Source organism: Salmo salar, chromosome ssa11, assembly GCF_905237065.1.
Source record: "Salmo salar chromosome ssa11, Ssal_v3.1, whole genome shotgun sequence".
NCBI lineage: Eukaryota > Metazoa > Chordata > Actinopteri > Salmoniformes > Salmonidae > Salmo > Salmo salar.
The window spans coordinates 33,763,795-33,790,981 of record NC_059452.1 but is presented as its reverse complement, the minus strand read 5'-3'; the positions used below and the strand labels follow the sequence as shown (position 1 = coordinate 33,790,981).

The following is a 27,187-nucleotide window of genomic DNA, read 5'->3' as shown; positions in this document are numbered from 1 at the left end:
AACAAACCTCACTGTGGTCTGCAGGTGACAAAGACAACAAACCTCACTGTGGTCTCCAGTGACAAAGATAACAAACCTCACTGTGGTCTGCAGGTGACAAAGACAACAAACCTCACTGTGGTCTGCAGGTGACAAAGACAACAAACCTCACTGTGCTCTCCAGGTGACAAAGACAACAAACCTCACTGTGGTCTGCAGGTGACAAAGACAACAAACCTAACTGTGGTCTGTAGGTGACAAAGACAACAAACCTCACTGTGGTCTCCAGGTGACAAAGATAACAAACCTCACTGTGGTCTGCAGGTGACAAAGACAACAAACCTCACTGTGGTCTGCAGGTGACAAAGACAACAAGCCATACTGTGATCTGCAAGTGACAAAGGCAACAAACCTCACTGTGGTCTGCAGGTGACAAAGACATCAAACCTCACTGTGGTCTGTAGGTGACAAAGACAACAAACCTCACTTTGGTCTACAGGTGACAAAGACAACAAACCATACTGTGATCTGCAGGTAACAAAGGCAACAAACCTCACTGTGGTCTGCAGGTGACAAAGACATCAAACCTCACTGTGGTCTGTAGGTGACAAAGACAACAAACCTCACTTTGGTCTACAGGTGACAAAGACATCAAATCTCACTGTGGTCTGCAGGTGACAAAGACAACAAATCTCACTGTGGTCTCCAGGTGACAAAGACAATAAACCTCACTGTGGTCTCCAGGTGACAAAGATAACAAACCTCACTGTGGTCTGCAGGTGACAAAGACAACAAACCTCACTGTGGTCTGCAGGTGACAAAGACAACAAACCATACTGTGATCTCCAGGTGACAAAGATAACAAACCTCACTGTGGTCTGCAGGTGACAAAGACAACAAACCTGACTTTGGTCTACAGGTGACAAAGACAACAAACCTCACTGTGGTCTGCAGGTGACAAAGACAACAAACCTCACTGTGATCTGCAGGTGACAAAGACAACAAACCTCACTGTGGTCTGCAGGTGACAAAGACAACAACCCTCACTGTGATCTGCAGGTGACAAAGACAACAAACCTCACTGTGGTCTGCAGGTGACAAAGACAACAAACCTCACTGTGGTCTGCAGGTGACAAAGACATCAAACCTCACTGTGATCTGCAGGTGACAAAGACAACAAACCTCACTGTGGTCTCCAGGTGACAAAGATAACAAACCTCACTGTGGTCTGCAGGTGACAAAGACAACAAACCTCACTGTGGTCTGCAGGTGACAAAGACAACAAACCTCACTGTGATATCCAGGTGACAAAGACAACAAATCTCACTGTGGTCTGCAGGTGACAAAGACATCAAACCTCACTGCGGTCTCCAGGTGACAAAGACATCAAACCTCACTGTGGTCTGTAGGTGACAAAGACAACAAACCTCACTTTGGTCTACAGGTGACAAAGACAACAAACCTCACTGTGGTCTGCAGGTGACAAAGACAACAAACCTCACTGTGATCTGCAGGTGACAAAGACAACAAACCTCACTGTGGTCTGCAGGTGACAAAGACAACAAACCTCACTGTGATCTGCAGGTGACAAAGACAACAAACCTCACTGCGCTCTGCAGGTGACAAAGACAACAAACCTCACTGTGGTCTGCAGGTGACAAAGACAACAAACCATACTGTGATCTGTAGGTGACAAAGACATCAAACCTCACTGTGATCTGTAGGTGACAAAGACAACAAACCTCACTTTGGTCTACAGGTGACAAAGACATCAAACCTCACTGTGGTCTGCAGGTGACAAAGACAACAAACCTCACTGTGATCTGCAGGTGACAAAGACAACAAACCTCACTGTGGTCCGCAAGTGACAAAGACAACAAACCTCACTGTGATCTGCAGGTGACAAAGACATCAAACCTCACTGTGGTCTGCAGGTGACAAAGACAACAAACCATACTGTGATCTGTAGGTGACAAAGACATCAAACCTCACTGTGGTCTGTAGGTGACAAAGACAACAAACCTCACTTTGGTCTACAGGTGACAAAGACATCAAACCTCACTGTGGTCTGCAGGTGACAAAGACAACAAACCTCACTGTGATCTGTAGGTGACAAAGACATCAAACCTCACTGTGGTCTGCAGGTGACAAAGACAACAAACCTCACTGTGATCTGCAGGTGACAAAGACAACAAACCTCACTGTGGTCTGCAGGTGACAAAGACAACAAACCTCACTCAAAGGTGAAGAAGTGGAAATTGGAAACGATCAAAAGTAAAACACGTTAAACTGAAGTGATGTATTTAAACAGAAAAGCCCACAAATGAATTTATTGACATTTTCCTATATCAAAACGTTCCCATTTGGGTGTATCATAAGAAGCCCCACTCGTGACTGGCCGGCAGGTCAGCGATGTCAGCCAATGCTGTCAGGATTTGGAAGTGTTTATCTGATGGAGCTCAGCTGTTCTGAGAGTCGTTACTATGGAGACGTGCTTGGAGGAACAGACTATGATGCTATCTAACAGAAAATGGCCTTTTAAATAAGCTAACCCCAAGACTCTTTCTCAATTCATTTTTACTGATTCCTCACATCCTCTCTGCTCACCTCCTTCTCAAAACACATTAAACAATAATATCTCAAGAGAGGGACCATGGACCTTCTCCTCCAATAAGGTTGAATTAGAGGTCCAACTCTTACCTTTTTATCCTAACCCCGTAACCCCTGGACTATAAAGCTAACGCTTCACAAAGAACAACTAGCTGAAGTACATCAACAAGTCTGATGTCACTTCTGTTCTTCCTGCATGGCCAGACCATCTAGTGACAACTAGTGACTACTAGTGACTAAAACTATGTAACAGAAGAGCAGCTGTTCTGTGTTACAGAAGAGAAAATACACAAGACCAAACAGCCCATCCTTAGACACCAAATACTTCTGTAATCACACACTGTGACGTGGAATGATGAACGACTGGAGAGTTTATATTAGTTGATGAGAGAATATCGAGGAGTTAAGTTTTTTTCAGCTTGATTAGCATCATTATCTCCTAATCTAAGCTTCTTTCCCATGTCTCTCTACAGTTGTGTTAAGAACAGTGACTTTCTCATATCTCTACAGTTGTGTTAACAACAGTGACTTTCTCATGTCTCTACAGTTGTGTTAGCAACAGTGACTTTCTCATGTCTCTACAGTTGTGTTAACAACAGTGACTTTCTCATGTCTCTACAGTTGTGTTAACAACAGTGACTTTCTCATGTCTCTACAGTTGTTAACAACAGCGGCTTTCCCATAGAGGGCACTGAGTCTGAGTCATCACTAGGCTAAACAGACACCCACTCTATCAGCGACAGTGCCTTTAGAGAGAGGAGGGGGGGAAGAGAGGGGATAGGCTGAGAGAAGGAAGGTATAGAGTGAGCGGAAGTAGAGAGGGAGGAGAGAGGGAGCGGGAGAGAGGAGGAAGAGAGAAGGAAGGAGAGAGAGGGCAGGTAGAGATAGATAGAAGGACTCTCCTCTGAGATGAGAGTCAATTAAATTCAAAACAACTTTTTAGGAAAGGCATATTCAGTTTACAAGTGTAAATATCAACATCAAAACCAGACCTCTCTCTCCAATATAATATATCCTCCTTTAGACAGCACACTATGAATGGGGTGGTTGAGTAGGTAACCCTCCCCTCAGATTCCATCCACCTCTACCCAGCAGTTCCTCAGTCACATTAACAATGTCTATCTGAGTGAAGTCTGATCTCTCTCGGGAGGCTGGAGATCGATGCGCTGTGATGATTCTAAGATAAGAAAACTCTAGGTGGCTAATCAATGATGCTAACAGCCCAGCCTGCTAAGCCCAGCATGAAACCAACTGGTTCTAGGTGTGTGTGTGTGCAGAAACCAAATGGCAATCTCTTAAATCTTGCTTGAAAAACACTCTTTGAGTGTACTATGTCAATGTACAGCCACAAGATGGCGATGTTTCCCTACAGTCCATTAAGTGCAATAATGTGCATATTGCTCACCGGAGCAACATTGTAGTAATGTTGTTATATAGCTTTGAGAATACAGATGAGGATAACATATCACATCCTAAAGTCAACCTTCAATTAAAACCCTTATTGGAACATTATTGCACTTAATGGACTGTTGGGAAACATCACCATCTTGTGGATGTACATTGACATAGAAAACCTGCCTTCACTACTGCTGATGGTCGATTGTCTGAAAACTACAGGTAATTAACTGGTGCTCGACTTGGACTGAAATAGGTGCCGGTACTCATTTTTGGTGCCGGTACTGTTTATATTTAGGTGCAGGAACTCCACAATACTTTGGAGCTAATATTCTATAAGAGGTACAGGAGCTCAAGTAGAACATTTGAGGTGCCGGTACTCAGCTCAGGTGAACTCCTGACCAAGTCAAGCACTGCAGGTAACTGCCAAAATAATGGAAACACTTGAGTAAATGTGGGATACAACGAATATTGAAAGCAGGTACTGTACGTCCACACAGGTGAGGTTCCTGAATTAATTAAGCAATTAACATCCCATCATGCTTAGGGTCATGTATAAAAATGCTGGGCGGGACATTATTTTGGCTACCATGGCTATGACCCATAGGATGACAATGCCCCCATCCACAGAGCACGAGTTGTCACTGAATGGTTTGGTCACTGAATGGTTTGGTCACTGAATGGTTTGGTCACTGAATGGTTTGGTGAGCATGAAAATGATGTAAACCATATGCCATGGCTGTCTCAGTCACCAGATCTCAACCCAATTGAACACTTATGGGAGATTCTGGAATGGCACCTGAGACAGCGTTTTTCATCACCATCAATAAAACACAAAATGATGGAATTTCTTGTGGAAGAATGATGTCGCATCTCTCCAATGGAGTTCCAGACACTTGTAGAATCTATGCCAAGACGCATTGAAGCTGTTCTGGCTCGTGGTGGCACAAGGCCCTATTAAAACACTTTATGTTGGTGATTCTTTCATTTTGGCAGTTACCTGTACATTACTGATGCTGAACTGATTGCTCAATTCAAATCAAAGTTTACTGTCATATGCACAGGATACAGCGTAGTGTACACAGTGCAATGAAATTATTTCTTGCAAGCTCTCCTTCTAGTTCAACAGCAAAACATTTTTTTTAAATAAAATATAGTAAGAAACATAATCATGCAGGACAGTATTTAATTATTATAGTAAGTCATGTAATAATCTAATTTCAGGGGTTTACTGAACATATGACAGTGCATACAGACCTGGGCTTCCTGTTGTATTTATTGGACTGTTTTCTATTCTTCCCAATGTCATGTTATATCAGGAAGAAGAATATGGATCTCATCCACTAAGATGATATGGTCCACAGAGATAGATGGACAGGTAGGTCTTATTGGATTACATTATGAGACTGTGATTTACTATGCTAACACATGAAATAATAACCTTATTCACAAAATAACTTAGTTCTGCATTAATAACTGCAATTGAATGATTACATTATCAGGAAAAGTTTTTGCATTATAAATGTAAAATGTTAATACATTATCTGCTGATTTATATAATATGTATTACATTACAATTAATTATTACACTATCTGGTCACTATTACATTATCAGTTATTTTAACATTATTTCAATGTTTGGTATAAACCAGTCAGTCAGTTATATCTACAGGAGTGATGACCAGTGGGGTTGAGTTTTTACCAGTGTAATTATTACCAGGGCTGAAGAATGGATAGAGTTTCTCAGTGAAGGTGCAGCCAGTGAAAGAGTAGATATGAGACCAGGCCTCCACATTGTGGAATGAGACCCGACCATTCTCATAATCCACAAACACCCCCACCTTCTGGGGCTTCTCTTTCAGAGAGAGAGGGACAGGGGGGTCAGTGATAGCCCTGTACCCTTCCTCCCTCAGCAACACAGTCCAGTTTCCATTCTCAGGGCTCACTGTAATCTCCCCCTTCCTGTTGATGGACTCTCTGACCACTCCTAAAATCCACCCAGTCTTCTCCTTCACCTGAACCTCATAGTAGAATCTCCCTGAGGAGAAGCCCTCCTTTCCCAGGATACAGGGAACAGTATCAAACCTCTCTGGGTTATCAGGGAGATCCTGTTTTGTGTCTCCACATCTAACTTGTTTCCTGTCTTCAGACAGGATGAGTTTAGGATGTGCTGTATCAGGATCTAGAGTCACATCCACTGTTGAGAAAACATACATTTAATTAGAATTAGAAAATATCAGTGGATATATAACAAATCTGGGGAACAGAATTGTACTGTATAAAATCCCCTAGTGTTGATATCCGCGGCAGTAAGGACATCTAATTAGCATAACAAAACCACATACTGTAAATCTGTCTCGTCTTTGCCAGAGATATATCTTTTTTTTCATGATTTTCTTTGATTTTGTGCTGCGTCTCAATCCATCCCATTCGCCAATGTTGGCCTTACGCATATGTGGTGGAAGGTGATTGCTACAGCGGAGTTTGTCAGACCTGAAGCAATACTGAAATTTGGTCTAGCGAAAACGTCTGTAGCCTCCGAACGGTTTGGGCTACAAAATATTATGACCCCACTACGGAAAGCTGAGACTCTGACAAACACGATGGTGTTCATCATTTTACGACCACCCACAAGCATCACAGGGCTCGTCTGAAGGTAACATGGTACAGTGGTGGAAAATGAATGGAAGTGAATAGGGCATTTCCTGAGCAGTAAGGCAAAATTCTATGTTTCATCAAATATACACTACCGGTCAAAAGTTTTAGAACACCTACTCATTCAAGGGTTTTTCTTTATTTTTTACATTGTAGCATAATAGTGAAGACATAAAAACTATGAAATAACACTATGGAATCAATGCCAAGAGTGTGCAAAGCTGTCATCAAGGCTAGGGTGGCTATTTGAAGAATCTCAAATATAAAATATATTTTGATTTGTTTAACCATTTTTTACTTACTACATGAATCCATATGTGTTATTTCATAGTTTTGATGTCTTCACTATTATTCTACAATGTAGAAAATAGTAAAAATAAAGAAAAACCCTTGAATGAGTAGGTGTGTCCAAGCTTTTGGCCGGTAGTGTATATATCTTTATATGAAAACAACTCCATGTGTTAGCTTAGTAGAAACCCAGCCCTGGGTCCTTAGACTAATACATTCTATGACATTTGGCTACGGTATTTTGCAAATGGTATGCCATCTAAACAGTAATAGTCTATTCATGTAAAAACTCTAGATGGAGTAAACACACAGGACTGTTGAGTCTAACAGAGGACTAAACACGCACTGACCATAACATTTTCTGATTGTTTCAAGTTCTAAACAAGGCAACAGTAAACATGTCATCCCCCTGAAATGATGCAGTGCCCCTCTTGGGCCAATCAGTGTAATTTAGTAAATGACAGATCTCTATGACAAGACTCATCATTCTCCCAAGCTTCGTTAAAGTAGGACCAGTGTTATCTGAGATATCGTGTGTGACTAAAGTACGTTCAGTTGATTACTATAACGCACCCCTTTAGCCAATCAGTTCATTTGTAAATTATGTATCTTTATGACAAGACTCATCATTCTACCAAGTTTCGTCAAAGTTGGCCCAGTTGTGTCTGAGATATCGCATGTGACTAACGTACGACGGACAGAGACAGTTCCACAGTCCCATCCTCGGGTTTTATCGTGGACGACAAATGTAGAAGGTAAAACTTTACGTGAATTATTTTCAGTATTTTTTATTTAACCTTTATTTAACCAGGTAGGCAAGTTGAGAACAAGTTCTCATTTACAATTGCGACCTGGCCAAGATAAAGCAAAACAGTTCGACAACATACAACAATATGTGAGAGAGAATAAAGTAGACGGCATCAGTCAAAATCGTGATTTATGACCCTATGTCCGTCTAGGGCGTACATGCCCAAATAAGGGCATCCGGTCAGGACATCCTGGCGGGAAGGTGTCACGTGGTTAGGGTCATATAGTTGCATCCTGTTCTGTCACTTGTTAGAGTGTGTGTTATATCTATATTGCATCTCTTTGAAGTTGTCATGATGATATATGTGTAGGGACCTCGTTGAGCTGGGGGGGTTGTGTTTGAACATTTCAAAGAGGATGGCCCCCACATCCCCCTATTTTATTGCTCTTAGGGTTGTTGTCTATGAATTAGGAATGTCCGGGGGGCTATGTGTTGGAGGCAGACGTCTTATAAATACGCCCCAGACACACATGCGGCCCCAGAACACTAAACAAGATTTTAAAATGAACATTAAACAGAACATTATGTCTCTTAGGCCAATTCTCGGGGTACTATGCGCCTCTTGTCATGAACCCAATGATAAAAGCATTGAGGATCTTTGGGTTGAGGTCCCAGAATGTTTTAAAGCATTTTTGGATACTAGTGATGGCCATATGACTTATATGTTCGAACCTGAGGATTCGATGGTGAAGGATTTCACAGACAGCGGCCCCAGACCACTTTATCATGCAAAACCTGGGAGTTTTTCTTCTGCACTGCATATGAGAGAATGGCTTAAGATACACCTAGCGCTCTGTCAAATTGAACAGGCCCTTAGCGCTACAAAATTACCAGGCTATGCAGTGGAAGAGCTTGTGGGGGGTCGCCATGATTTAAAAGCCATCAAGATCTCTTCAATGGCTTATAGCCCCGACTCCAAAGTGACAACTTTAGCATGTGAACAATTTGATAGTACAAATGCAACGAAGTCTGTCAGTTCATATTTATTTTCCAAAGCCTACAAGGATGTGAATTATTTTATGCCTGTGTTTAGCTTTAAATGAAGGGATTACCCTATATTCATAACCCTGATTGTCACGTCTGATTAGGACTGGCGGATAGGCGGAATCAAATGCAGGAGACAGAGGTGCTGGAGGTGAGTGTCTTTTAATAAAACAGACACACACAAACGCCGAAAAGCACAGGGCGCTATACAAAGTTCGCCTGGGAGAAACACTTTCCCATAAAATACAAAATATAATTCCAAGGCACAAAAAGGCAAGGTAACACAACGTGGACAATAAACAATCCCGCACAAAATCCCAACTGAAAACACACCTTAAATAAGCCCCCACTAATGACATACACAAAACAGGTGCGGCACAGACAGACAAAACTAAAAGACACAGAAACAACGATCGGTGGCAGCTAATAGGCCGGCGACGACGACCGCCGAGCGCCGCCCGACCGAGGAGGGGCGCCACTTTCGTTGGATCCTGTGACAGTACGCGCGCCGACGCCGGCCTCGGGGACGGCCCGGAGGGCGAGGCGCCGGCCGATCCGGTCGGCGACGGTGGAAGTCCAGCAGCATAGAGGGGTCCAGAACGTCCGCCGCCGGAACCCAGCACCTCTCCTCCGGACCGTACCCCTCCCAGTCCACGAGGTACTGCAGGCCCCCTACCCGACGTCGGGAGTCCAGGATGGCTCGGACTGTGTACGCCGGGATCCCCCCGATGTCCAGGGGGGGCGGGGGGGCCTCCAGCACCTCACTGTCCTGCAGCGGACCAGCTAACACCGGCCTGAGGAGAGACACATGAAACGAGGGGTTAATGCGGTAATATGAAGGAAGTTGCAACCTGTAACACACCTCGTTTATCCTCCTCAGGACTTTAAACGGCCCCACGAACCGCGGACCCAGCTTCCGCAGTTCGGCCCATGGCACGAACTGCGCCCACTCCCCTGGCCGGTCCTGGCAATACGACCGCAGGAACCTGCCCACATCCTGGTTAATGCGCTCTACCTGCCCATTACTCTCGGGGTGGAACCCCGAGGTCAGGCTGACCGAGACCCTCAGCCTCTCCATAAACGATTTCCATACCCTGGACGTAAACTGGGGACCCCGATCAGATACGATGTCCTCGGGCACCCCATAGTGCCGGAAGACGTGGGTGAACAGGGCCTGCAGGGCCGTAGGAAGACCGGGCAAAGGGAGCAGACGGCAGGACTTAGAGAACCTGTCCACAACGACTAGGATCGCCGTGTTCCCCTGAGACGGCGGGAGATCCGTAAGGAAATCCACCGAGAGGTGAGTCCAGGGCCGCTGTGGAACGGGGAGGGGCTGTAATTTCCCTCGAGGTAGGTGCCTAGGAGCCTTACACTGAGCGCATACTGAACAGGAAGAGACATAACGCCGAACATCCTCAGCCAAGGTGGGCCACCAGTACCTTCCCTTCAGGCCCCGCACTGTCCGTTCCACCCCAGGATGACCCGAGGAGGGTAGAGTATGGGACCATCGGATCAGGCGATCGCGAACACCAAGCGGAACGTATTTCAGGCCCATGGTACACTGCGGTGGAGTGGGTTCTGACCGACCCGCCAGCTCGATGTCCGCATCCACCTCCCATACCACCAGACAGGAGGCGGGAAGTATGGGAGTAGGATCGATGGTCCGCTCCTCGGTGTCGTAGAGACGCGACAGTGCGTCAGCCTTCCAGTTCTGGGAACCTGGAATGTACGAGAGAGTGAAGTTAAACCTCGTAAAAAAACATGGCCCACCTTGCCTGACGGGGATTAAGCCTCCTCGCTGCCCGAATATACACCAGGTTACGGTGGTCGGTCCAGATGAGAAAAGGGTGACGTGCCCCCTCAAACCAATGTCTCCACACCATCAAAGCCCTGACCACGGCTAACAGCTCCCGGTCCCCCACATCATAGTTGCGCTCCGCCGGGCTCAGCTTCTTAGAAAAGAACGCACATGGGCGGAGCTTCGGAGGGGCGCCCGAGCGCTGCGATAGCACAGCTCCTACCCCAGCCTCGGACGCGTCCACCTCCACTATGAATGGCAAAGAGGGGTCCGGATGCGCCAGGACAGGTGCATTGGTAAACAGAACCTTCAGACGATGGAAGGCTCTGTCCGCCTCTGCTGACCATCGTAGCCGCACCGGCCCCCCCTTCATCAGTGAGGTAATGGGAGCTGCCACCTGGCCAAAACCCCGGATAAACCTCCGATAATAATTAGCGAACCCCAAGAACCGCTGCACCTCCTTCACAGTGGCTGGGGTTGGCCAATTACGCACAGCCGTCACGCGGTCACACTCCACCTCCACCCCCGAGGTGGAAATGCGATATCCTAGAAATGAGACGGCTCTTTTGAAGAACTCACATTTCTCAGCCTTGACGTATAGGTTATGCTCCAGCAGCCGCCCAAGCACTTTACGCACCAGGGACACATGCTCGGCGCGTGTGGCGGAGCAGATCAGGATGTCATTGATGTACACCACCACACCCTGCCCGAGCATGTCCCTAAGGACCTCGTCCACAAAGGATTGGAAGACAGCGGGAGCATTCTTTAACCCATACGGCATGACGAGGTACTCATAATGGCCCGATGTGGTACTAAATGCGGTTTTCCACTCGTCTCCATCTCGGATATGCACCAAGTTATACGCACTCCTGAGATCCAGTTTCGTGAAGAAGCGCGCCCCATGAAATGACGCCACTGCCATAGCAATGAGAGGTAGCGGGTAACTGAAACCCACTGTGATAGCATTTAGACCTCTATGGTCAATGCACGGGCGCAGACCTCCCTCCTTCTTCTTCACGAAAAAGAAGCTTGAGGAGACGGGGGATTTAGAGGGCCGAATGTATCCCTGTCTCAAGGACTCAGCAACGTATGTATCCATAGCCACTGTCTCCTCCTGAGACAGAGGATACACGTGACTCCTAGGAAGAACCGCGTCAGCCTGGAGGTTTATCGCACAATCCCCTCGACGATGGGGTGGTAATAGAGTCGCCTTCGTCTTACTGAAAGCGATAGCCAAATCGGCATACTCTGAGGGAATGTGCACGGTGGAGACTTGGTCTGGACTCTCCCCCGTAGTCGCACCGATGGAAACTCCTATGCACCTACCTGAGCACTCCCTCGACCACCCCGTTAGAGCCCTCTGCCCCCACGAAATCTGGGGGTTGTGTGTGGCTAGCCAGGGGATTCCCAGTACCACTGGAAACGCTGGGGAGTCAATGATGAACAGGCTGATACGCTCCACATGACCCCCCCACGTCTGCATAACCAGTGGCACGGTGACCTCCCCTACTTGGCCTGACCCTAGCGGTCGACTATCTAGGGTGTGCACGGGGAAGGGGTGGTCCAGCTGAACCCGGGGAATCCCTAACCTCTTAGCTAACCCATGGTCCATAAAACTCCCAGCTGCACCTGAATCGACTAGCGCCTTATACTGGAAGTGAGGGAAAAAATTAGGAAAACAAACGGAGGTGTACAAGTGGTCGACAGGGGGCTCTGGGTGTGGCTGGTGCGGACTCACCTGGGGGGTCGAAGCGGTGCTCTGCCTGCCCTCCGAACTCCCGGAGGGACCTCTCCAGCACCGGTCCACAGTGTGTCCTCTGCGTCCACATCGGGTGCAGGAGAGACCCCCCCCTCCGGTCCTCCTCGATGCAGCCCCCCCTATCTCCATGGGCTGTGGAGCGGGAGGACTGGGAGGCGGAACGAACAGGCCCCGACTGGAACGTCCCCGGGCAGCCAGCAGGTTGTCCAATCTAATGGACAAATCCACCAGTTGGTGGAGGGGCGCCACTTTCGTTGGATCCTGTGACACTGATGAATAAGCTGGACAGTCTTTTCCAAAATCGTGAACAATTACGTCGATGGCCGCTTCTATCCTTAAGACACACGGGCGAGTGTCTACAGGCCAGACGTAGGATCTATCCCTGGAGTGAAAACTTACTGAGTCTTGACGCTGGGGAATTGGACACAGACAGCGGGTGGTGTTCAGTGACAACCCTATAGCCGGGCCCGTTATCCGTAAGAAAGGAACAGTAAAAAAAAATGTTTTGGATTAATTATTCAAAGGTCTGTATTAAATATTACGAATTAAATAAATGTTTTTAAAGCTACCCCTTAACGAACGGGAATCTGTCATTTCTTCAAACGTTGTTTATACAAAAAAACATGAATGCGTGTTAAAATATTGCACAGTAAAACATTTTAAGTGATTATTGCATGTTTAAAAAGGTCTGTACTAAATAATATGAATTAAATAAAATGGTTTTAAAGCTGTATCTCACCTTTAACGTAGGGACTATGCATTTTCGAGCCATCCCCCGGCAGGGCCCTGAGAAAAAAGGATTCCGGAACGACATGTGCATGCGCTGGGGTGTGTGCGTGTGAAGGTGGGTAATTGTGTGTGTGTGTTTCAAAACAAAAAGGGGGGTGTGTCTCTGCATGGGTGGCTTTTGAAACCAGAAAAAGTGTGTGTAAGTTTGTTTAGGATTGGGTGCGTCTCTTCAATTGGGCTAGGCACTTTCAATTTTATCACCACACAAGCCCTTTCAAATAAGTATTTATCTCACCCCCAAGCATGTGGGGGCAAAAAAAAATCTAAAAGCCCAGCCATAACATATCTTGTCTAGACGACCTCCTAAGGGTTTAAAACATATGTTATTTCTAATCAGCGCATATACTAAAGGTCCCCCACCCCGGGATATACATTTACAACGGTCACCCCCAAAGCTGTGCTATGAAGCATAAATGCAATATCGGCAGACCGAATATGTCGAGACACCCGCCTGTGGTTTTTGGGTCTCTAGACATTCGGGGGTACTTTATATGACCATTTTATGCATACAGGCTGTCGCCCGAAAAAACGGCACACCCAGCTCTGTAAACTCATTGCAGAATATATCTCTCGTTAGAGTACGAAAGGCTAAAGCGCAACATCAGGCCAACAGCCAGAAGAGTTATCCGCCCAGAACAGCTAAAAGATCCTCGATGAATCCGTCCTAATGGAGCTTTCTGAAGGTGAGTTAGTGAAAATAATATATTAGATATGTAGGTTAGATTTTTTGCAGGGAATTGTTTGGATATAAAACCGGCGTGATATGGTTTGTTAAACGGGGGACAATGATTTTTTAGGTAATATGTCAAATGCACGTATTATTATAAGTTAAAGTGTATATATTTCGTATAAATACCTGTTAATATTATCTAACGTCTGTATGATACCCAGAGGCTACCTGGGCATAATTGCTTGGGAACCGACAGCGTTAGACGGGGATTCTCAGAAGCAAATTGCGCCCGGTCCTTTACGTAACTCTTCACCATAACACTATTTTCGACGTAAATTCCAAATAAAATCCATAATAATATTTATACATTAAAAAACAAAAAGTGGGCAACCTATTTTAAAAGCTATTTTTGTGTTTACAGCGGACAGCCAACAAACAGGGGTACATGATGCATTAGGGACTCTGAACGACTTCGGAGGAGCAGATGAAACAGATGGTATTCTACGGTTCTGTACTAACGGCTTTACCCTAACTCCAAACACCAGCCAACAGCCCAGAACCGCGGAATACCGAGCAGCTAATAGATCATCTGTGAATCCATCCTCATGGAACTTTTTTGAAGGGGAGGTGAATATTCAGTGTGATGTTTGTATATAGATATATATTATTTAAGAATGATAGGTATTATTCTTGGCATTTACATGTATGTTTAAAAAAAAAGAAGGCTATTTAACCATTGAACCATAGTTTTTTATTCATACAGTTTGTAAACAGTAGCTTCTGCCCTCTTAGGGTCTATCTGACCTGCTTATTATATCAAACCTCTCAGACTAGAAAGTATGATTAAAAAATATGATTAGAAACTATGACAACTATGTTCAAACTGTGATTAGAAACAATAATTTGAAACTACGACAAACTATGAGCAAACTATGATAGCCTTCTTTTTTTTAAAACATACATGTAAATGCCAAGAATAATACCTATCATTCTTAAATAATATATATCTATATACAAACATCACACTGAATATTCACCTCCCCTTCAAAAAAGTTCCATGAGGATGGATTCACAGATGATCTATTAGCTGCTCGGTATTCCGCGGTTCTGGGCTGTTGGCTGGTGTTTGGAGTTAGGGTAAAGCCGTTAGTACAGAACCGTAGAATACCATCTGTTTCATCTGCTCCTCCGAAGTCGTTCAGAGTCCCTAATGCATCATGTACCCCTGTTTGTTGGCTGTCCGCTGTAAACACAAAAATAGCTTTTAAAATAGGTTGCCCACTTTTTGTTTTTTAATGTATAAATATTATTATGGATTTTATTTGGAATTTACGTCGAAAATAGTGTTATGGTGAAGAGTTACGTAAAGGACCGGGCGCAGTTTGCTTCTGAGAATCCCCGTCTAACGCTGTCGGTTCCCTTTTCGTTTTGAAACACACACACACAATTACCCTCCTTCACACGCACACACCCCAGCGCATGCACACGTCGTTCCGGAATCCTTTTTTCTCAGGGCCCTGCCGGGGGATGGCTCGAAAATGCATAGTCCCTACGTTAAAGGTGAGATACAGCTTTAAAACCATTTTATTTAATTCATAATATTTAGTACAGACCTTTTTAAACATGCAATAATCACTTAAAATGTTTTACTGTGCAATATTTTAACACGCATTAATGTTTTTTTTGTATAAACAACGTTTGAAGAAATGACAGATTCCCGTTCGTTAAGGGGTAGCTTTAAAAAACATTTATTTAATTCGTAATATTTAGTACAGACCTTTGAATAATTAATACAAAACATTTTTTTATTACTGTTCCTTTCTTACGGATAACGGGCCCGGCTATAGGGTTGTCACTGAACACCACCCGCTGTCTGTGTCCAATTCCCCAGCGTCAAGACTCAGTAAGTTTTCACTCCAGGGATAGATCCTACGTCTGGCCTGTAGACACTCGCCCGTGTGTCTTAAGGATAGAAGCGGCCATCGACGTAATTGTTCACGATTTTGGAAAAGACTGTCCAGTTTATTCATCAGGGTTAGGAATATAGGGTAATCCCTCCATTTAAAGCTAAACACAAGCATAAAATAATTCACATCCTTGTAGGCTTTGGAAAATAAATATGAACTGACAGACTTCGTCGCATTTGTACTATCAAATTGTTCACATGCTAAAGTTGTCACTTTGGAGTCGGGGCTATAAGCCATTGAAGAGATCCTGATGGCTTTTAAATGATGACGACCTCCCACAAACTCTTCCACTGCATAGCCTGGTAATTTTGTAGCGCTAAGGGCCTGTTCAATTTGACAGAGCGCTAGGCGTATCTTAAGCCATTCTCTCATACGCAGTGCAGGAGAAGAACTCCCGGGTTTTGCAAGTTAAAGGGGTCTGGGGCCGCTGTCTGTGAAAATTTTCACCGTTGAATCCTCAGGTTTGAACATATAAGTCATATGGCCATCACTAGTATCCAAAAACGCTTTAAAACATTCTGGGGCCTCACCCCAAAGATCCTCGATGCTTTTATCATTGGGTTCGCGACAAGAGGCGCATAGTAACCCGAGAATTGGCGTAGGAGACATAATGTTCTGTTTAATGTTCAGGGTTTATTTTCAAATCTTGTTTAGTGTTCTGGGGCCGCATGTGTGTCTGGGGCGTATTTATAAGACGACTGCCTCCAACACATAGCCCCCCGGACATTCCTAATTCATAGACAACAACCCTAAGAGCAATAAAATAGGTGGGTGTGGGGGCCATCCTCTTTGAAATGTTCAAACACAACCCCCCCAGCTCAACGAGGTCCCTACACATCAATCATCATGACAACTTCAAAGAGATGCAATATAGATATAACACACACTCTAACACGTGACAGAACAGGATGCAACTATATAACCCTAACCACGTGACACCTTCCCCCAGGATGTCCTGACTGGATGCCCTTATTTAGGCATGTACGCCCCAGCCGGACATTTTTTCTCTCTTTATGTGTGTGTTCTTGTATGTGTTTATTTGAATGAGATTGTGTGTATATGCATGTGTACAAACACCTGCACGGCATCAGCCTCAGGCAAACCGGCATTAGTTGTAAAAACACTGCCACTTAGTGTCATTCAAATGTACTTTTATTATGATTTATTTTCACTTTTTAAAAAATTTTTTTTTTTTTACTTTTTCTTTGACCATCATTCTATCTCTCACACAGCAACTCCACTCCCACTTGTCTCCAATTCCACATACCAACCCTCAGCTTCCCTCAGCCCATCCCATCTATCTCTGCTGGCCACCCACTTCGGGTTTCTACGCATGACGTCTTTCAATTATACTGTGATGTTTAATGTACAATTTCAATCTATCTAATCGAATAGAATCCACAGATTGCGAGTTGAAGATAAATACTTTTAATAGGATTATTAGTATATTAGTAATTGACTGACCCGGTCTCTCCAGATCTCATAACAGTACTATTTCTATGGTCAATTTTAGATCAATGCTATGCATTTTCAGCCATTCCTGAACCTGAGACCAGAAACAGGCTATCTGAGGGCAATACCAAAAGAAATGGTCTATTTATTCTGTATCCTCACAACAAAATCTGCAGAGCTTCGATCATTTTATGCCCCAAATATTCAACATTTTGATGGTGGCAAGAATTCTATATAATAATTTTAGCTGAAAAGCACAAAGTCTTGAATCTTGCATTGTTTTATATATCAACTCAGACACCCTGTGCCATGGAATAAGTATATCAAAAATATCTTCCCAACTATTTTGCAATCTGTATAACACAGTTGTCAACATCCTGGTCCTCAAATGAAACTGGTATACTTTCCTATTTATGCTATTTTTATTCCTCCGCCAGTTTTGATCCTTTATATTGGGCAGACAGACCAGCTCCCTACCTCCTCCCGCTGCCACCCGCCTCCTCCATTTTGGGAGCAATGCTGTAATCAATTGGTTGTACTCTTGGATTGAGTAGACCTTTCCGTACAATTCTGATATAACTGACATAACTCTACCATTCCAATTTACAATATCATTTAAGAACAAAATACCCTTTTCAAACATCTTTCCCATAAATACAGGTATTTTATCATCCAGCACATTTCAGTTCAGCAATAATATTTGTTGTAATATTTGTTCTATCTTTTCAGGGGGATGAAATTGAAATTGTAGCCAGCTCTGCAATGCTTGTTTGAAAAAGAGAGATACTTTGAAAAAAGTATCATTTTCAATTAATCGAAAATGAGACATGGCAATCTGCACAAAGGCAAAAAGGCAATTTTTAAACAATGGATGAGTTTTTCTTATTAATCTAATTGAGAACCATTTAGGGTTCAAATAAAACTTTTCAATGAGTGAAGCTTTTAGAGAGAGGTTTAGTGCTTTTATATTTAATAATCTCAACCCACCCAATTCATATTCATTACATAGACAGGCACGTTTTATTTTGTCTGTTTTAGCGTCCCAGATAAAGCAAAATATTTTTTGCTCATATGATTTGAAAAACGAATAATCAGGAGTAGGCAGCGCCATAAGTAAGTGCGTAAACTGAGATATGACTAAGGAGTTAATCAGGGCAATTTTTCCATAAATAGACAGGTATTTACTTCTCCATGGTTGCAGGATCTTGTCTATTTTTACAAGGTTTTTAAAAAAAATCCATGTGGAGAGCTTATTTATATATTTTGTGATATGAATACCGAGTGTGTCTACTTCACCATCAGCCCATTTTATAGGTCAACTGCAGGGTGATATAAAAGCTGTATTTTTAAAATGATCCAATACGTAATATTGTACACCTATTGTCACGTCCTGACCAGTAAAGGGGTTATTTGTTCTTATAGTTTGGTCAGGACGTGGCAGGGGGTATTTGTTTTATGTGGTTCAGGGTGTGTATGTGTTCATGTAGAGGGGGTATTTGGTTTATATGGTTCGGGGTGGTTGTTTATGTAGAGGGGGATTTGATTTATTAGTCCAGGGTTTTGGTTATTGTTCTATGTTAGTTTAGTTCTATGTTCAGTCTAGTCGTTTGTATTTCTATGTTTAGTTAATTGGTGTTGGGGCCTTCAGTTGGAGGCAGCTGTCTATCGTTGCCTCTGATTGAAGGTCCTATAAATAGGTATGTGTTTTGTCGTGGGAGATTGTTGCTGTGTATAGCTTTGTGCCTTACCGGCCTGTTCTTTGTCGTCGTGTTTTTTGTATACGTGTTTATTTTGGTTTTCCTTCTTTGTCCTTTAATAAAAGAAGATGAGTATACATTTTCCCGCTGCGTCTTGGTCTAAACCCTACGACACCCGTGACACCTATCATAATTAGGTTTAGTCCAGAGAGTACAGAAAAGTTATCTAGATCTTTATTGAGACATTGCAGGGATCTACAGTGAGGGAAAAAAACGTATTTGATCCCCTGCTGATTTTGTACGTTTGCCCACTGACAAAGAAATGACCAGTTTATAATTTTAATGGTAGGTTTATTTGAACAGTGAGAGACAGAATAACAACAAAAAAATCCAGAAAAAAGCATGTAAAAAATGTTATAAAATGATTTGCATTTTAATGAGGGAAATAAGTATTTGACCCCTCTGCAAAACATGACTTAATACTTGGTGGCAAAACCCTTGTTGGCAATCACAGAGGTCAGACGTTTCTTGTAGTTGGCCTTCAGGTTTGCACACATCTCAGGATTGATTTTGTCCCACTCCTCTTTGCAGATCTTCTCCAAGTCATTAAGGTTTCGAGGCTGACGTTTGGCAACTCGAACCTTCAGCTCCCTCCACAGATTTTCTATGGGATTAAGGTCTGGAGACCGGCTAGGCCACTCCAGGACCCTGCCAAAAATAATCACACAGCCATTTTCAAAGCAAGCAACACCACAGATGTTAGAAAATTGAGACAAGATATTATGTGTGTAGCAAATCTTAGTAGGTTGATGTGTATGATATTGGATGTGATACAGTGAGAGTGTGTACGATGTCTGTATGAGAGTAAGACTATAATCTGTGATGTCCAAATAAATAATAACTCTGCCAATTTGCATGGTTGAGTGTCTGTGTGTAAGATGTAGTGCGTATAGCCTTAATATTCATGATGATAATTGTAATCCATATTGTATCACCATCATAGTTGCATCATAATTACCTTTAACATAATTGAAAAACTCATCCCAGCATTTCCATAGCGATTGACGTTTCACATGATGATGAAAGAGACCTTGCATTACTCTAGAGACGGCTTCACTACAGTACAAATGTATTCCATACAATATGTTATTATTCCCCAATGCCCCTATTCTGATATCTTCCCCTTGCTTGTTGTAAACATATATACACTTTTAGACAAATACTTAAAAAAGATAAACAAACAATAAACACATTAAATTATAAAACAGTTCTCGACAATAGAGGGCGAGGGAGAGAAGAGAAAAGAGAAAGAGAGAGTGAGAGAGGAGAGGAGAGCGAGATCAGGTGTGTGTGTGTATGTATAAGTCCGTATGTGTAAGCAAGCATGTAATTGAGTACGTGTGTATTCATATCCACTTCATAATGTTCAGATCATTTTACAGTACCCATACCTTCTTTTCTTTCATAACCTGAAGTCCCTGTAGAATTTAGTACAGCCATGGTGTTATGGAGCTGTCTTGGAATAGCTGTCCATCTATAAAGAGTTTGTCCACAATGATAAAGGCACGCCTACCATCCTTCCTTTGTTGTCTTTGCACCGGATACAGTCTCTTACTGCATTCGTTTATCTCCTTTGGAATTTGGTCCCTTTAAGCTCCCTTCCTCTGCTTTTGATCAGCTCCTTTTGTTGGTAGTGTTCAAATTTTGTGATGATCGGTCGGGGACCCTTGGTCTTGTCGCTCCGAGCTCCAAGTCTGTGTACTCGGTGGAAAGCCACCTTGTTTACAGTCTCTATAGGAAGTTTCAAGGCGGATTGCATGAATTCTCTGATTGCGCCCTCTGGATTATTGAATGCGTCCCCAGGAATCCAAGAAAGAAATAGATTTTCACGCATGCTACAACTTTGTTTGTCTGGTAGCGACTCCTTCATCACCCTGTTTTCCCTGAGTAGACAATCCATGTTGGAATCGTGGATTTTTACCTTGGCTGTGAGTGTCTTGTTTTCTCTTTGGAGAGTGAGAATTTTACTCTGGATGAACTCCAAACCCTCTCAGCCCTGCTACCTCCTCACACAACTTTTCCAGTGTTTCATGGATTCCAGCCAGAGCACCAGCCTCTACCTCAATGGTAAGTAAATTGTCCGTGTCTGTAACCCTAACCCTAACCCTAACCCTAACCCAACCACCTCTACAACAAGAGGACTGTTGACGCTTGAGTTAGATTCTCCAGGTACATAATCAGTAGGTAAGACAAAAAGGCTTTACAGCGAAAACAAAACATTAGATTATGTCAGGAGAGTACCCTGCCAAAAATAATCACACAGCCATTTTCAAAGCAAGCATATATGTCACAAAAACCAAAACCACAGCTAAATGCAGCACTAACCTTTGATGATCTTCATCAGATGACACTCCTAGGACATTATGTTATACAATACATGCATGCTTTGTTCAATCAAGTTCATATTTATATCAAAAACCAGCTTTTTACATTAGCATGTGATGTTCAGAACTAGCATACCCACCGAAAACTTCCGGTGAATTTACTAAGTTACTCATGATAAACGTTGACAAAATACATAACAATTATTTTAAGAATTATAGATACAGAACTCCTTTATGCAAACGCTATGTCAGATTTTAAAATAGCTTTTCGGCGAAAGCACATTTTGCAATATTCTGAGTACATAGCTCGGCCATCACAGGCTAGCTAATTTTACACCCACCAAGTTTGGGGCTCACTAAACTCAGAATTACTATTAGAAAAATTGGATTACCTTTGCTGTTCTTCGTCAGAATGCACTCCCAGGACTTCTACTTCAACAACAAATGTTGTTTTGGTTCCAAATAATCCATAGTTATATCCAAATACCTCCGTTTTGTTCGTGCGTTCAGGTCACTATCCGAAGGGTAATGCGCGAGCGCATTTCGTGACAAAAAATGTCAAAATATTCCATTACCGTACTTAGAAGCATGTCAAACGCTGTTTAAAATCAATTTTTATGCCATTTTCTCGTAAAATAGCGATAATATTCCAACAGGACAACGTTGTATTCATTCAAAGACTGAAAGAAAAAAATGGAGAAGTCTCGTGAATGCGCATCTCAGTCTCACTGTTCCCAGGCAGGCCACTGACAAACTCTGCTGCTGTACTTTGCCCAGAGACAGGAGACCCGTCATTACGCTTTCTGAACGCTTTAGAGAGCCAATGGAAGCCTTAGAAAGTGTCACATAACAGCACAGATGCTGTAATATCGATAGAGATGCAACAGAAGGACAACAAATTGTCAGACAGGGCACTTCCTGCATGGAATCTTCTCAGGTTTTGGCCTGCCATATGAGTTCTGTTATACTCACAGACACCATTCAAACAGTTTTAGAAACTGTTCAAACAGTTTTAGAAACACTAGAGTGTTTTCTATCCAAATCTACTAATTATATGCATATTCTCGTTTCTGGGCAAGAGCAGTAACCAGTTTAAATCGGGTACGTTTTTTATCCGGCCGTGAAAATACTGCCCCCTAGCCCCAACAGGTTAACATGTATCTTTCACTTCCAGTGAAATGGTGGTTAGGGGCGGGGTTGTTGTTGTTTATGAGTAGGGGGGCTGATCTAGGATCAGGTCCCCCCTGTCCATATAATCCTATTTTCTATTATGTAACAGACAAAACAGATCCTTGATCACCACTCCTACACTCAGACGGTTTATGAATACGGTCCCAGACCTAAAAAAGCCTTGCTAAGCAGAGTCATGCTGTAGTACAATCTCACCATTTAGTGGCTGTAGGATGAATTGTGTCTAGATAACATGAGTTCATAGACACTGGGGTGTGATTGTAGTTGTAACATTTGTCGTGGAAATTCAGTACCAAGTGAGACTTTGTCATTTCTTCAAACAATCATCTTTATATAATATCAATTAATTATTGAAATAATGAAACTGTCAACCCAACAGTCGGGGCAGAGAGCCTAACTGAAAATGAAAAAACAGATATTATATAGGATGCTTATAAAAAATGCTTAGTCAGGCTGGTTCCAACCTCTCCCATAGCCACCTTGGTCCATCTCCTGGTTATCTGCACGGGATGTTTTACTTCCAACCCGGCTTAGTTTCCCAGATGCCAGGAAGATGACACAATGAGGCAGTGTCACACACACCACATCTTATCAATGGAATGGTCCCGTGTGGCTCAGTTGGTAGAGCATGGTGTTTGCAACGCCAGGGTTGTGGGTTCGATTCCCACAGGGGGCCAGTATGAAAAAAATCTATGCATTCACTACTGTAAGTCGCTCTGGATAAGAGCGTCTGCTAAAATGTGAATGCCATCTGTAGGTTTTTACCTAGCCATCTCTTAATCAATTGCCAGCCCAAGCTTCAAAAAGACTCCTCTCAGTTCACTCAGAAAGGAAGATAACAGAAATATCTTACTCTTAGTTAAGTATATAACCGTTAACTATTAACATAAATCAAATCAGGCAAATATGTAATTTTCTATCACACTTTACAAACTACAGTGCAGCAGAACATCATATCTTCCCAACAAACCAGACAATCTTCACCTCCAATCATAGAAAGCAATTCAAGTTATGTTGTTGTAATCAGTCTTTATTGTGTGTTTGTGCGTGTGTGCATATCTGCAAGTATGTGTTTGTGTGTGTTTGTGCATATTTGTGTGTGTGTGGACGTGTTTAACCAGAAGTCCCCACAAAAATGTGTTAGCCCCACACTGTTAAATGCTTTTTCTATGGGGTTTATGTTTAACATTAGAATTAGGGTTAGAATTTGGTTCAGGATTAGGAGCTAGGGTTAGTTTTAGAGTTAGAGTTAGGAGCTAGAGTTAGGCTTACAGGCTGACTACACCGTGCGCAAGCGTTGCAAAATAAATTTCGAAATCTATATTATTAAATTATTGCACCCACACTGCTCGCGTGTGCCAACGAGCGTCTGTGTTGCCATGGGCGAAAATAGAAGTCAGTTCTATTTCTGATGCAGGTCGCGCTGCAAGTCCTGCCTCTTCCATCTCCTCATTGGTTTATAGAAGCAGGTACCCACGTGCCATCTCCTCATTGGTTATGCCCATGTGGATGACTGAAAGACGAATGAGGTTGGTGGCGATAATGCACCTAATTTATGAAAATTGCCAATCGCAATATAAAGTCAAGAGAAGAAAAAGCCTAGAAGGAGGAGAGATGACTAGAAATGTTTCGGTTGACCGTTTTATGTGTGGATTAATTGTCGGAGTAGAGGACCTTGTGCATTTCAGGTAAAATAACAACTCAATGTTTATATCCCAGGACAAATTAGCTAGCAACAGCAAACTAGCTAAATAGGACAAATTATCTAGCAAGTGCAAGCTAGCTAAATTGCCATAAAGGTTTAATGCTTGTCGACCTGTCCTCAAATTAATGTAATTGGTTCAGAGTTTGTTTTGATATTTTAACCTGCGTATCGTGATCGCGTTTGGTGTGGGGGGGCAGTATAAATTCATGCACAATGGCGCACGATGGCGCACGCGCGCAGCCGGTTTGGGTTCCGTGTTAGGGTTAGGGTTAGGTTTTGGGGTTAAGGTTAGGGTTAGTGTTAGGATTAAAGGTTAGGGAAAATAGGATTTTGAATGGCCTGAATTGTGTGTCCCCACAAAGTTAGTTAAACAAGACTGTGTGTGTCTCATGATTCATACCAGAAGTCAGTAGAGATGACATCCAGTATGTGACTCTGGTTATCCTTTAGTTACTACACAGGACAGGGTTCAGAAAAGACTGGGTTCTACTCATGTTTCATTCCTCATCTAGTCTAGAGGCGAAAGAAATGCACACCTATTTAGGCGAGGTGCTGGCTAGCGGAGTGGAACACTTAAAACAATTAAGGAGAGCCGCACACTCTAGGAGCTTAGATGCAAAAATATTTATGTCCAACGTTTCAACAGACAAGCTGTCTTCATCAGGGTGTACCCATGTTCGAGTTTCCCCAAAACATTACAATAACTCAACCTTACTCTCTGTTCGGATTTTCCGGTGGGTATTTACGCACTGTACCCCGCTTTCAAGGGGAAAAAACCATCCAGCAAGCTGTCAGATTCCCCCCAATCCACAGATGTTCCCCCGATACAACTGCTCATTCCACGGACACCACACAAAAATGACAAACAAAATAACCATTCCCAACGTATTCCAAAGTGAAACACCTCACAAACCCTAACAGGGGAAAAATAAATGCTATAGCCCCGGTTTGCTAGTTTCACTACCCTACCCAAATCTCCCACTTAGGTGCACATCCAATTGTACTCATCTCCTTGGACCGATCTCCCAACAGCGAGTAGAGCAAGAGTTTCCAGCCTGGGCAGGGGCCTGGAGACGAACCAATGTACTTCTCCAACGCAGCACACAACCAACTATCCACCGCACTGGCAAGTTCACCAAACAAAAAAAGGCAACCAACACTGGGGCTACCAAACATGACAATTCAAGAGCTGTAACAAAAAATGCAGACAAAGCACCTACAGAGTTTTCAAACATTAACTCCACGTTTTCTCCCAAACACAATACCTTCAAGATCCCTAATGAGTCCCCCTCTATATCTCTCTATAGAACGAATGGGGTCAGCATCCCCAACGTCAATATCGTGTTCTATTAAGTTTGTATGCGTAGGTGTATCAGAAAACTAACCTGGAAATCTCTGAATCAGACCGACCATCTCTTCCCGCCCATCAACAGGTAGATGAGCGAGAAGGCTGTCTAAAACATCCAGTGTCTCTGAATTTTTCAATCTACCCTGCAGTACGCAATCGTCGGGACCAGGAACATCTTCCTACCCATGCACGGACCTAGCATGACAAGAACCCAGCAAGTAACGGTATCGGCCAACAGAACAGGTTTACCGTCCTCTGTAGACTCCCACTGTTCAGCCTCAGAGGAACGTGCATAATAGAGTTTTAACAGATTTACATGACACAGTTGGTGTGCTTTTCTCCGTTCTGGAGTGGCAACTAGATAGTTTTGGTCAGTGCACTGGCGTACAACCATATACGGACCTTGAAACTTGGCTTGAAAAGGAGAACCAACAATTGGCAGCAGAGCAAGAACCTGGTCACCTGGACTAAAGTGACGAGGCTCAGTTCGCCGATCAAATATACCCTTCATCCTCTCCTGTGAAGATGATAGCTTCTCTTTAGCCATTTCACCAGCGGCGTACAGGCATCGCCGGAAATCACACACATAAGATAACAGGGACTGAGGGGGCTCGGGAGACTTCCAGTCATCCTGGAGAACAGATAGAAGTCCACGCACCCTATCTCCAAACACAAGGTCATTTGGACTGAAACCCGTGCTCTCCTGTGAAACCTCCCTAGCGGCTAACAGTAACCAAGGCAACCCCTCCTCCCAATCCTTATCCAGCTCAGTATAATAAGCTCTCAATGAAGACTTAAGTGTTTGATGGAAACGTTCCAGTGCTCCTTGACTCTGCGCGTGATAGGCGCTAGACAAATTGTGTTTAATATGGAGCTGTTGGAGAACCTGACCAAACAGATTAGAGGTGAAATTAGATCCTTGATCACTCTGAATGACCTTAGGGATTCCAAACAGTGAGAGAAACTGAGTCAAAGCTTTTAGCACAGACTTAGTCGTGATAGACCGGAGAGGATAGGCAGCAGGAAACCTAGTGGTCTGACACATCACAGTGAACAGGTAACTACTACCCTTTTTAGAACGAGGCAGAGGACCAACACAGTCAATAATCCGATACTCAAAAGGTTGGCTGAGTACAGGGATAGGAAACAGTGTACCAGCTTAATAGCTTGATTAGGTTTACCAGTTAATTGACAGGTGTGACAAGTTTTGATGAACTCAGAAACATCCCTCTTTAACCTAGGCCAAAAGAAATGTCTTAGTATGCGATTGTAGGTTTTCCTCACGCCCATATGTCCAGCAACATTGTTGTGAGAAGTTGTCAACACCAACTCACAAAGCTTATTTGGTACAACAACCTGACTAATCGCCTCCCCCACAAAACAACTACCATGAGACACCCACTTTCTCATCAGGACATCCTCTTGGAGAAAATAGCCATGGGCGACATCTCCCAACTGTCAATTTGGGACGCAGAAGCTGGGTCAATTTGTTTGTGTGACTAGTATGGTGTTCTGGGGTCCTTGTTGTTCGGCCATAATATAATATTCAACCTGACTCCATTTTCATGTGAACAATGCTATAGATGCTCTATAATCTCCCATAAGTGTTCAACTGGTTTGAGATCTGGTGACTGAGATGCGCGCAAACCTTTTAAAGAGACAATCAGCAGGTGAAACAATAACAAAGCTTTTCTCCACAGACTGCAGG

At 43.4% G+C, this 27,187-nt stretch overlaps 1 protein-coding gene across 1 annotated transcript in view; it reads right to left on the bottom strand.

Annotated features, from left to right (window-relative positions):
- Nucleotides 1-5,622: 5,622 nt before the first annotated feature.
- The window catches only part of LOC123725155 (E3 ubiquitin-protein ligase TRIM39-like), a 28,359-nt gene continuing 6,794 nt past the window's right edge, over nt 5,623-27,187 (bottom strand). Inside the window, exon 2 of the mRNA XM_045689390.1 lies at nt 5,623-6,181. Coding sequence (XP_045545346.1) covers nt 5,637-6,181 — 545 coding nt within the window. The 3' untranslated portion in view covers nt 5,623-5,636. The remainder of the gene's footprint in view (nt 6,182-27,187) is intronic.